Genomic DNA, 13,365 nt, shown 5'->3' on the forward strand with positions numbered 1-13,365 from the left:
AATCAAATTAAATTGTATTTGTCACTCGCTTTGTAAACATCAGAGGAATGGAATCAGTGGAATGGAAGTGTGTGTCATTGACCATTTTACTTTACATTGGCATTCCATGGCACACAGGAAGTCAATTCAACCCTGCATTATGAGAGTAAGAACCGATGCAGGAAACAGTGGGTATCCCAGTCTTACTCACCCGTGCATGGGGCCGGACTGAGGGCCGCTGTTGGTCATGGTGTTGAAGAGGTTGTTCATGCGAGGGTCTTGGTTGCTCTCTTCAGCTGTGCTGTAATGGTAGTCTGTCACCTTGTCCAGGATCCTGTGGGGGATTCCGCCGCCACGGTCTGAGATCCTGACAAAGATTGAGGGTAGCCCAGGGTTACACAACCAGCTAAAAATAGAGCCGCACACTCTAGGAGCTCAGATGCAAAAATTTTATTACCAACGTTTCGACAGCCAAGCTGTCTTCATCAGGGTATAATCACAGACACTGCGGGATGACTTGTTTATATAGTGTCAAAAGACACACAGGTGTCTGTTAACAACAAGAGTGGCCTAATATCATTGGTTAATTCTCAAATATTAAAATGGCATACAAAGAGCAGCATACAAAAAACAAATGGATAGCATACGATCATAGATTCATTTTAGACTACACAAGCTTACAAACATTTCGTCTCTGCGTTATCTTGGCATCGAACATGTCACCCTCCCTAGGAGAGGGGGTGACCTTGATAATTTATTGTTAAAACGAGAGGCTGCATGGATCTTTAACTTAAAGACCCTTGCTCCCTTCGGTCTCAACGTAGACTTTGATCTGAAGCCATTCTTGTGATTATTGTGACTTTGCCATTGTAATTGTTTGTAAGCTTGTGTAGTCTAAAATGAATCTATGATCGTATGCTATCCATTTGTTTTTTGTATGCTGCTCTTTGTATGCCATTTTAATATTTGAGAATTAACCAATGATATTAGGCCACTCTTGGCCATGATTACAGACACCTGTGTGTCTTTTGACACTATATAAACGAGTCATCCCGCAGTGTTTGTGATTATACCCTGATGAAGACAGCTTGGCTGTCGAAATGTTGGTAATTACATTTTTGCATCTGAGCTCCTAGAGTGTGCGGCTCTCCTTTATTTTTAGTTTTCTACTCCGCTAGCCAGCACCTCGCCTAAATAGGTGTGCGTTTTTTTTTCTTCTAGATTACACATCCAGCTAACATTAACTGTGAAAATGAACACTAGTTGGCTATCCCTGACACAGTAGTATGATGCTGAACATTTCTTCAAAAGTAGGTCAACTGAAACCAAAGAAAGAAAGGGCAGACATTTACAGTATAAAGGATTACATGTCTAGCATTTTCTGGTGATTGCAAATATTTTCATCCCATTCAATGGTGGTCAATGGCAAACTGACTAATCACAAACTGACTAATCAAAACCTAATGCTAGCGCACATCAAGACGACTTAGTCGAAAGCCAGTATCATCCTTTGGTCTTGCATTCTCCTATATGCCCACCTTATGTAAATAGATTTGGGAATTACTAGAGTACAAAAGCACTTAATACACTGACCTGTTCTGCAATCTGGTGGTCAAACATTTTAGGCTCAGTTTCAAGTTGTATTAGTTGTATGTATAGGATACGCATGGCATACATCGTCCAACAAAATGCTTACTTGTAGGTTCCGTCGACAATGCAACAATTAGAAATAATAAAATACGAACATGAAGTAAATAGGGGGGGATAGGGGTCAGGTGTAAACATTTAGCAGTATAATAAGATTCTGGTAGTAGCAGTTGTATGTGTAGCATGACTGTATATGTTTATACATTACCGTTCAAAAGTTTGGGGTCACTTAGAAATGTCCTTGTTTTTAAAAAGAAAAGCACATTTTTTTGTCCATTAAAATAACATCAAATGGATCAGAAATACAGTGTAGACATTGTTAATGTTGTAAATGACTATTGTAGCTGATTTTTGTATGTTTTATGGAATATCTACGAAGGCATAGGCCCATTATCAGCAACCATCACTCGTGTTCCAATGGAACGTTGTGTTAGCTAATCCAAGTTTATAATTTTAAAAAGGCTAATTGATATTTAGAAAACCCTTTTGTAATTATGTTGTTCTGATTAAAGAAGCAATAAACCTGGCCTTCTTTAGACTAGTTGAGTATCTGGAGCATCAGCATTTGTGGGTTTGATTACAGGCTCAAAATGGCCAGAAACAAAGAACTTTCTTCTGAAACGTCAACATTGAAGAGGCAACTCCGGGATGCTGGCCTTCTAAGCAGAGTTGAAAAGAAAAATACCTCCCATACTGGCCAAAGAAAATAAAAGATTAAGATGGGCAAAATAACACAGACACTGGATAGAGGACAGAAGAACTCAGCATCCCGGAGTCACCTCTTCACTGTTGACGTTGAGACTGGTGTTTTGTGGGTACTATTTAACCTCTCTAGGGTACGTGGGACGGTAGCGTCCCACCTCTTCAACAGGCAGTGAAACTGCAGGGCGCCAAATTCAAAACAACAGAAATCCCATAATTAAAATTCCTCAAACATACATGTATTTTACACCATTTTAAAGATACACTTGTTGTAAATCTAGCCACAGTGTCCGATTTCAAAAAGGCTTTACGACAAAAGCAAACCAAACGATTATGTTAGGTGAGTGCCTATTCACAGAAAAACACAGCCATTTTTCCAGCCAAAGAGAGGATTCACAAAAAGCAGAAATATAGATAAAATTAATCACTAACCTTTGATGATCTTCATCAGATGACACTCATAGGACTTCATGTTACACAATACATGTATGTTTTGTTCGGTAAAGTTCATATTTATATCCAAAAATCTGAGTTTACATTGGCGCGTTACGTTCAGTAGTTCCAAAACATACAGTGATTTTGCAGAGAGCCACATCAATTTACAGAAATACACATTATAAATGTTGATGAAAATACAAGTGTTATGCATGGTATTTTAGATGCACTTCTCCTTAATGCAACCGCTGTGTCAGATTTCAAAAAAGCTTTACGGAAAAAGCAAACCATGCAATAATCTGAGGTCGGCGCTCAGAGCCCAATCAAGACAAAAATATATCCACCATATTGTGCAGTCAACAGAAGTCAGAAATAACATTATAAACATTCACTTACCTTTGATGATTTTCATCAGAATGCACTCCCAGGAATCCCAGTTCCACAATAAATGTTGTTTTGTTCGATAATGTCCATCATTTATGTCCAAATTCCTCACTGTTGTTCTAGCGTTCAGTACACTTTCCAAACTCACGACGCGCGTACAAGTCCAGCGGAAAGTAAGGACGAAAAGTTAAAAAAGTTATATTACAGTCCGTAAAAACATGACAAACGAAGTATTGAATCAATCTTTAGGATGTTTTTAACATAATTCTTCAATAATGTTCCAACCGGAGAATTCCTTTGTCTTCAGAAGTGCGTTGGAACAGAGCTCACTCTCACATGAACGTGCATGGTCAGCGCATGTTCAGCTCATGGTAGACCTTACTCAATCCCCTCTCATTCGGCCCCACTTCACAGTAGAAGCATCAGACAAGGCTCTAAAGACTGTTGACATCTAGTGGAAGCCTTAGGAAGTGCAACATGACCAATATACCACTGTATCTTCAATAGGAGCTGAAGATTTCCCACTTCCTGGTTGGATTTCTTCTCAGATTTTTGCCTGCCATATGAGTTCTGTTATACTCACAGACATAATTCAAACAGTTTTAGAAACTTCAGAGTGTTTTCTATCCAAATCGACCAATAATATGCATATTCTAGCTTTTATGGCTGAGTAGCAAGCCGTTTACTCTGGGCATGCTTTTCATCCGGACGTGAAAATACTGCCCCTTACCCCAATGAAGTTAATGAAGCTGCCAGTTGAGGACTTGTGAGGCGTCTATTTCTCAAACTAGACACTAATGTACTTGTCCTCTTGCTCAGTTGTGCACCGGGGCTCCCACTCTTTCTATTCTGGTTAGAGACAGTTTGCGCTGTTCTGTGAAGGGAGTAGCACACAGCGTGTACGAGATCTTCAGTTTCTTGGCAATTTCTCGCATGGTATAGCCTTCATTTCTCAGAACAAGAATAGACTGACGAGTTTCAGAAGAAAGTGCTTTGTTTCTGGCCATTTTGAGCCTGTAATCGAACCCACAAATACTGATGCTCCAGATACTCAACTAGTCTAAAGGAGGGCAGTTTTATTGCTTCTTTAATTAGAACAGTTTTCAACTGTGCAAACATATTTGCAAAAGGGTTTTCTAATGATCAATTAACCTTTTAAAATTATAAACTTGGATTAGCTAACAACGTGCCATTGGAACACAGGAGTGATGGTTGCTGATAATTGGCCTCTGTATGCCTATGTAGATAGCCATTAAAGAAAATCTGCCGTTTCCAGTTACAATAGCAATTTACAACATTCAAAATGTCAACACTGTATTTCTGATCATTTTGATGTTATTTTAAATGTACAAAAAAAAAGGCTTTTCTTTCAAAAACAAGGCCATTTCTAAGTGACCCCAAACTTTTGAATGGTAGTGCATGTGTGTAGGTCTGTATGGGTATGTGCGTGCATGTGTGCTAAGGTGTGGAGAATCAGAGCAAGTGGTCAGTCCAGTTTGTGTTCAGCAGTCTGATGGCTTGTAGATAGAAACTGTCTCTGAGCCTGTTGGTATCAGAACTCATGCGCCGATACCGTCTGCCCGACTAAGGAAGCGAACATCTCGTGGCTGGGGTGTGTGGGGTCCTTGATGCTGCGTGCCTCCCTCAGGCACCGTTTCAAGTAGATGTACTTAATGAATGGGAGCACGGTCGCCTAGTGGTTAGAGCATTGGGCCAGTAACCAAAAGGTTGGTGGATCGAATCCCAGAGCTGACAAGGTAAAGATTTGTCGTTCAGCCCCTGAACAAGGCAGTTAACCCACCGGTAGGCCGTTATTGTAAATAAGAATTTGTTCTTAACTGACTTTCCTCGTCAAAAAAAAAAGGTTAAATAAAAAATGTTAAAAGTATTGTGCCGTCTTCACCACCTGCTGAAGGGCCTTGCGGTCATGGACGGAGCAATTCCCGTACCAGGCCGTGATGCAACCGGTCAGGACGCTCTTGATGGTGCAGAGGTAGTATTTGGAGAGGACCCGGGGCGGCATGCCTAATTTCTTCAGCCACCTTATTAAGTAGACGACTTTGTTGCGCCCTCTAGACAAGAGTGGTGGTCCATAACAAGTCTTCGGTGATGCAAAGGAACTTAACTCGTGACACTCTCTATTGCAGTCCCAGGGTGCAGATCTCCGAGAAAACGCTTTCAAGCTGGTCAGCACACATTGAGAGGATGCCCTCTGGGCCGGCGGCTTTGTGATTATTCACTCTTTAGAGTTTTCCCTCAAGTCAGCCTCGGAGAGTGAAAGCATCTGGTCGTCCGGAGCAGCGAGAGTCTTCCTGAATGGCTTGGAAGCGAGCATAGAATGTATTAAACTCATCTTGGAGGGAGGCGTCGGTGGGCACCACATAGCTGGATTTTGATTTGTAGTCTGTAATAGTCTGAATCCCTGCCACATGCGAGTCGGAGTTGTTGATCAATTCAAGTTTAAGACTGTCTATTTGTGTCCCCAATGGATTTGCAGAGCCCGTACCTGCTTGCCTTCTGCGCATCGCGCGCCACAGAGTCATCTGGGTTCGTTCTGCTAACATTAAATGCTGCAGTACGGGTTCAACATTGTACAGATAGCCATTCATCTGGGGGTTTTTAGCATCAGAAACTCCAGATCGGGTGAACAGGAGCTCAATGTTTACAACTTCGGTACACCAGGAAATGTTTGAGGAAACAAAGCTCCACCCCACCTTACCAGAAGCCGCCATTCAAGCCATTCGGAATATGGAGAAGTTGTCTGGTTGAATAGCAGAGTCGAGTGTATTGTCCGTGAGCCACGTCTCAGTAAAAACTAAGACACAGAGGGACATCAGGGAATGCTGTGATTAAAGCTTTGCTCAGCGTTCAAAGTTCATTTTCCATCGATTGGAGATTAGCCAACAGGATACTAGAATCAGTGTCAACATCCATTTAAAGGTTCTTAAACACGGCACTAGAGTAGAAGTCTGACGGTGCTTCCAACGTGGTCCGGAACCCGTTCCCATGGTGACCACACTGGGCCCGATAAGAGTGCAGCTTAGAAACACTCCCCCTGATGAGGTGTCAGGTTTCCCATTTAAACGGTTAAGCCCAGAGTATGGGACTCCTAATTATTTAATGTTGTTAAAAGGAGTCTTTTGAGTAGATAGCGGTAAAGGTCCCCATTTAGTGTGCCAAAGGTAACCCACTCACCTGATGACAAAGTCCACGTCGTTGTTGGCGATGGTGACTCCGACATCAGGTACATTGTAAGGCGTGTCGAGGTGGCTTTCCATGGTGGCCCTGTGGGGACACAGGTAGAGGGGAGGTCAAGGGCAGGCAGAGTGAGGATATTAGCCTCTGTGGTCCTTCAACGTAACTTGACACAGACTCTTTTAACAGGATTGTTGAGGGATTCACTGATAGATGACACTTGTGTAATGATAATGCACCCTGAAACAGTCTTATGGGAACGAGGAACATAAGTCAGAGTGAATGGTTTGTCTGCTAACATTTGAGAAAGAGCTCCAAGAATAGAAAACGTTCCTCATTGGATTTAAATGGCTGATTAGAATCTTATTTGAAAACACATCCGTCTGCTAACACACACAATCTAGCATTCCTCTCACAAGTTAGAGTGCCAGGGCAACATTTGACCGCCAAGATCAGTAGCCTGTGGCAGAGTGGAATGTTAGCTAAAACAACCTAACTACAAGAGCAGTAGCACACTGCTTAATACTTCATTAGAGGAGAGGACAAACTAGGGATTTAGTTATGTATAGTCATAAAATGGCTACCATGGAGTCTGATGTCCTGTCAGATAAGTTGTCATAAGGGTGAGGGAAATAAGCTATTTAAAACTACCGTGGAACAACCACCGACTAACTTTTAAATTCTCAAGGGCGCTCACTCTGGCTGTGCAACAACACCAACAGTGCCCCTTTGGCATTCACAGTTCAGATTAACCCCTATTAGTCCAGAAGGAATGTAGTGGGGTTTGGGCCAAGACCTTCTGCCAAGGACACAGTGTTCTATAAGAAAGACAGGGTCTAAGGCCTGTACAGTCAGGTCACTGCCATGGTGAGAAAGGACAGTGGGGTGGATGAGCAGGGAGTTCTAGGGGGCTTGAGTTACCCGTGGGGTTAACTCAACCCCCCCCCCATTTGTGGCCTGCTGCAGGTCATTTTTCAGGGCTCTGGCAGTGCAACTCCTTGCACAAAGGCGGAGGTAGCGGTACTGCTGCTGGGTTGTTGCCCTCCTACGGCCTCCTCCACGTCTCCTGATGTACTGGCCTGTCTCCTGGTAGCGCCTCCATGCTCTGAACACTACGCTGACAGACACAGCAAACCTTTTTGCCACAGCTCGCATTGATGTGCCATCCTGGATGAATTGCACTACCTGAGCCACTTGTGTGGGTTGTAGACTCCGTCTCATGCTACCACTAGAGTGAGAGCACCGCCAGCATTCAAAAGTGACCAAAACATCAGCCAGGAAGCATAGGAACTGAGAAGTGGTCTGTGGTCACCACCTGCAGAACCACTCCTTTATTGAGGGTGTCTTGCTAATTGCCTATAATTTCCACCTTTTGTCTATTCCATTTGCACAACAGCATGTGAAATTTATTGTCAATCAGTGTTGCTTCCTAAGTGGACAGTTTGATTTCACAGAAGTGTGATTGACTTGGAGTTACATTGTGTTGTTTAAGTGTTCCCTTTATTTTTTTGAGTGTATATATAGTATACGTTGCAGCACTATGGGATTCACACAAAAAATGAACACACAACCAGTCAGAGGCTATACAATGTTCCCAAATAAGAAAAACACTGCTGGCCTACTTCTGCTGGCCCAGTTATTACAGACCATTGTCATAGATCATTCTAAAAGCCTGTTACGATGGCTTGGGGACTGACAGGTGACAGATGGCACACTTGTCACAGGCCCTGTTTTTTATCGGCTGAGGTGTCACAATGTTGGCTACACCATGTTTGAAACTCAATGTTAATTTGATTACACATTTCTGTGAGATCTCTGTTTGGTGATAAACAAGAACAACTCACAAGGTGTATTTAATGTGACTGTCAGTTTATTGGTTAGGAGAAGGAAAGTGTTTTGGTACCTCATGGCGTTCTTCAGCAGCTCTGGCAGGATGTAGTCTAGGGGCAGAGGGATGAAGGGGAAGCGGGCCGCCACATGGCCATTTATACGCACCCGCGGGGAGTTACCATACTGGTGCTCACACAGACGCCTGAGGAAGACATGAGGGAGCCATAAGGAAACACATAAGATTACGATTGTGTACGGAAACACATTCTAACCTATAGGCCTCAATAGTACTTGCATAAAAGTTATTTGTATAAGTATAGCCTATTTATATTGTGAGGGGAATTTGCAAAATGAGGCCTACATATGTGACTTTATAAGTATGAATAGGCCTACACATGGGTAGTTTGATCAAATTAAAATCATTCATACCCCTTGACTTATTCCACTGTTGTTACAGCCTGAATTCAAAATGTATTCAATTGTTGTTTTTTCCCCCCCTCACCCATCCACTCTCACAATGACGAAGTGAAAACATGTTTGAACATAGAAAACAAAATGCAGAATTACACTACTGGTCAAAGGTTTTAGAACACCTACTCATTTAAGGGTTTTTCTTTATTTTTACCATCTTCTACATTGTAGAACAATAGTGAAGACAAACTATGAAATAACACATATGGAATCATGTAGTTACCAACAACAAAAAAGTGTTACATCAAAATATATTTGAGATTCTTCAAATAGCCACCCTTTGCCTTGACAGCTATGCACACTCTTGGCATTCTCTCAACCAGCTTCATGAGGTAGTCACCTGGAATGCATTTCAATTAACACACCAGCCTTGTTAAAAGTTATTTTGAGGAATTTCATTCTTTCTTAATGCCTTTGAGCCAATCAGTTGTGTATAACAAGATAGGGGTGGTATACAGAATAGAGCCCTATTTGGTAAAAGACCAAGTCCATATTATGGCAAGAACAGCTCAAATAAACAAAGAGAAACAACAGTCCATCATTACTTTAAGACATGAAGGTAAGTCAATGCAGAACATTTCAAGAACTTCAAAAGTTTCTTTAAGTCCAGTCGGAAAAACCATCAAGCGCTATGATGAAACTGGCTCTCATGAGGACCGCCACAGGAATGGAATACTCAGAGTTACCTGTGCTGGAGAGGATAAGTTCAGTAGAGTTACCAGCCTCAAATTGCAGCCCAAATAAATGCTTCACAGAGTTCAAATAACAGATACACCAACATCAACTGTTCAGAAGAGACTAAGTGAAATCAAGCCTTCATGGTGAATTGCTGCAAAGAAACCACTACTAAAGGCCAACAATAAGAAGAGACTTGCTTGGGCCAAGAAACACAAGCAATGGACATTAGACCAGTGGAAATCTGTCCTTTGGTCTGATGAGTCCAAATTGGAGATTTTTGGTTCCAACCGCCGTGTCTTTGTGAGGTGAATGGATGATCTCCGCATGTGTATTTCCCACCATGAAGCATGGAGGAGGTGGTGTTATGGTGTGGGTGTGCTTTGCTGGTGACACGGTCTGTGATTTATTTAGAATTCAAGGCACACTTAACCAACCAGGTTTTTCCTCTAGGATTCAGTTTATTTTTTATCCTGTAAAAAATTGCCAGTCTTTACCGATTACAAGCATACCTAAAACATGGTGCAGCCACCCTTATGCTTGAAAACATGTAGAGCAGTACTCAGTAATGTGTTGTATTTGCCCCAAACATAACACTTTGTATTCAGGACAAAAAGTTCATTGCTTTGACACCTTTTTTGCAGTTTTTCTGCAAACGTGATGCATGTTTTGGAATATTTTTTATTCTGTACAGGCTTCTTTCTTTTCACTCTGTCAATTAGGTTAGTATTGTGGAGTAACTACAATGTTGCTCCATCCTCAGTTCATCCCCATCACAGCCATTAAACTCCAACTGTTTTGAAGTTAAAATTGGCCTCAAAATCCCTGGGCAGTTTCCTTCGAGAGGAAGGCAACAGAGTTAGGAAGGACTCGTCTATCTTTGTAGTGATACACCATCCAAAGTGTAATTAATATCTTTACCATGATCAAGAGGTATTCAACGTATGCTTTTTTTCTTCTGACCCATCTGCCAATATATCCCCTTCTTTGCGAGGCATTGGAAAACCTCCCTGGTCTTTGTGTTTGAAATTCACTGCTCAACTGGAGGACCTTACAGATAATTGTATGTGTGGGGTACAGCGATGAGGTAGTCATTCAAAAATTATGTTAAACACTATTATTGCACACAGAGTGAGTCCATGCAACTTATGTGACTTGTTAAGCACATTATTACTCTTCTTTAGGCTTGCCATAACAAATGGGTTGAATACTTGACTCAAGACATTTCTGCTTTTCCTTTTAATTTGTAAAAGCTTCGATAAACAATTCCAATTTGACATTATGGGGTACTCTGTGTAGGCCAGTGACAAAAAAAAAGATATAAATTTTAACCATTTTAAATTCTTCTGAAAGCACTGTAGTTTATCCATAGCACACTGACAGTCCACATTGTGCCTAAAAAACAAGTGGTCTGCATCATAGTTATTGACCACATATTTCGAGGAAAGACATCCAGTCTGCTCTAATGTGCTGATCAGTGCTAAAAGGAGACTCATAACTGGTCTGCTCTTTAAAATCAGGGGGTCTCTGAACACAGGGCTGCATGTAGAGGAAAATGATAGCTTGTTGATTCAGGGTCTGCCACCTTTGACTCAGAAAATCTGCATTAGTACCTTTGTTCTGATGCAGCCAGAACCCAGCGACTGGAAAGAGTTTGAGAGTGAGTGAGAGTGTTTGAGATAGAGAGAAAGAGAGCAGCTGCACATTCCTAGAGAGGCTGAACTGGGACAACAAGTGCACATAGAGGCTTGTGAAGAGTGTGCTTGACTGTATGTGAGTATGAGTGGACACTATTTGGATACGTTCATTGTGCCACACAGAGCTGTGATTAAGACTTTGACCTTGAGAAGACCCTGACACAGAGCCAGTGGAAAATATCAATATCATATTTAGTTCAATTTCAAACATTACATTCCCAGCTAGGGGGGGGGAAGCCTGCTCCAATGCATTACAGCACAAAACACAACTCCTCCAGCTCTCAATATTGACCACCATTTAATTGGATATTTGAGTTATAAAAAATAAATACAAAAGTGCACTATACCTGACAGGCATCTGTGGTTTAAGTTCATTTTCCACCCATTGTGGGCTTTGCCTGTCAAGCAGCAGAAGGGCACATTTGCCCATGTATCGCAGCTAGAAATAATGTTTGCAAGCTTGAAACCTTATAAAGTTGCCTAAATATTATGTTAAGTTATGTACTTTTTTTCTCCCCAACCAACATACCTAAGCTAGCTAATATTATACCCTTTTCAACAATGATTTTTAAGACTGTTTAACTTTTTATGGCTGCAGGGGCAGTATTGAGTAGCTTGGATGAAAAGGTGCCCATTGTAAACGGCCAGCTCCTCAGTCTCAGTTGCTAATATATGCATATTATTATTAGTATTGGATAGAAAACACTCTAAAGTTTCCAAAACTGTCAAAATACTGTGAGTTTAACAGAACTGATATTGCAGGCGAAACCCTGAGGAAAATCCAAACAGGAAGTGGCTTCAAACAGGAAGAAAACTCCATGTTCCATAGCCTCCCTGTCACGTTCCTGACCTGTTTTCTGTTGTTTTGTATGTGTTTAGTTCACAGGTGTCAAACTCATTCCACGGGGGGCCGAGTGTCTGCGGGTTTTCGCTCCTCCCTTGTACTTGATTGATGAATTAACATCACTAATTAGTTAGGAACTCCCCACACCTGGTTGTCTAGGGCTTTATTGAAAGGAAAAACCAAAAACCTGCAGACACTAGGCCCTCCGTGGAATGAGTTTGACACCCCTGGTTTAGTTGGTCAGGACGTGAGCTGGGTGGGAATTCTATGTTGTGTGTCTAGTTTGTCTGTTTCTATGTCAGCCTAGTGTGGGTTCTCAATCAGAGACAGATGGTAGTCGTTGTCTCTGATTGAGACTCATATATAGGAGGCTTGTTTTGTGTTGGGATTTTGTGGGTGTTTGTTACCTGTCTCTGTGTTTGTGTTCTGCACCAGATAGGTCTGTATCGGTTTTGCACATTTGTTATTTTGTATGTTGTTTGTAGTGTTTCACTTGTGTTTGTATTAAACATGTTTAACACTAGCTGCGCTGCATTTTGGTCCTCTCCTTCACCCCTGGAAGAAAGCCTTTACACTCCCTTCGCTGGATTTAAAGGGATATGAACCAGATTCCTTTTCCTATCGATTCCTTTTCCTATCACTTCCTCAAGGTGTCAGTCTTCAGACAGTTTCAGGCTTTTATTTTGAAAAATGAGCCAGAACAATAACATCTCGTCAAGTGGTCACATGAGTTTTGCTCGCGCAACAGAGTTTGGACAACCATTGTTTTTCCCTCTCCTACTGTGAAAGATATTTGCGGTTGATATATTATCGATTATATATTTTAAAAACAACCTGAGGATTGATTATAAATAACGTTAGACATGTTTCTGTGGACATTATGGAAACTATTTGGAATTTTCGTCTGCGTTGTCGTAACCGCTCTTTCCTGTGGATTACTGAACATAACGCACCAAACAAACGGAGGTATTTGGATATAAAAATAATCTTTATGAAACAAAAGGAACATTTGTTGTCTAACTGGGAGTCTCGTGAGTGAAAACATCCAAAGATCATCAAAAGGTAAACTTTTAACTTGATTGCTTTTCTGATTTTCGTGACTGAGCTACTTGATGCTAAGTGTACTTAATGTTTTGTCGAGCGATCGATAAACTTACACAAACGCTTGGATTGCTTTCGCTGTAAAGCATAATTTCAAAATCTGACACGACAGGTGGATTAACAAAAGGCTAAGCTGTGTTTTCCTATATTGCACTTGTTATTTCATGAATATAAATATTTTGAGTAATATTTATTGAATGTAGCGCTATGCTATTCAGCGGTTGTTGATGACATTTATCCCGTTAACGGGATTGCAGCCATAACAGGTTTTAATCACGATTACTTCTGAAAATCACCTATACACACACACACACACATTGACGATTCATGCCAATTTGGCTACCTAACAGCTAATCTTGTTCCCAGAAACTTCTGCGTGAGGAGTCTGGTAGACCAACGTGTCAA

General features: G+C 41.4%; 1 protein-coding gene across 1 annotated transcript in view; it reads right to left on the reverse strand.

Annotated features, from left to right (window-relative positions):
* Positions 1 to 13,365, reverse strand: part of bckdk (branched chain ketoacid dehydrogenase kinase) — a 47,449-nt gene that overhangs the window by 2,267 nt on the left and 31,817 nt on the right. Inside the window, exons 8-10 of the mRNA XM_055942312.1 lie at positions 8,246 to 8,374; positions 6,343 to 6,432; positions 191 to 346 (exon numbers count right to left, since the gene is read on the reverse strand). Coding sequence (XP_055798287.1) covers positions 191 to 346; positions 6,343 to 6,432; positions 8,246 to 8,374 — 375 coding nt within the window. The remainder of the gene's footprint in view (positions 1 to 190; positions 347 to 6,342; positions 6,433 to 8,245; positions 8,375 to 13,365) is intronic.

The sequence above is a fragment of the Salvelinus fontinalis genome, chromosome 13, assembly GCF_029448725.1.
Source record: "Salvelinus fontinalis isolate EN_2023a chromosome 13, ASM2944872v1, whole genome shotgun sequence".
In the NCBI taxonomy this organism is placed as follows: Eukaryota; Metazoa; Chordata; class Actinopteri; order Salmoniformes; family Salmonidae; genus Salvelinus; species Salvelinus fontinalis.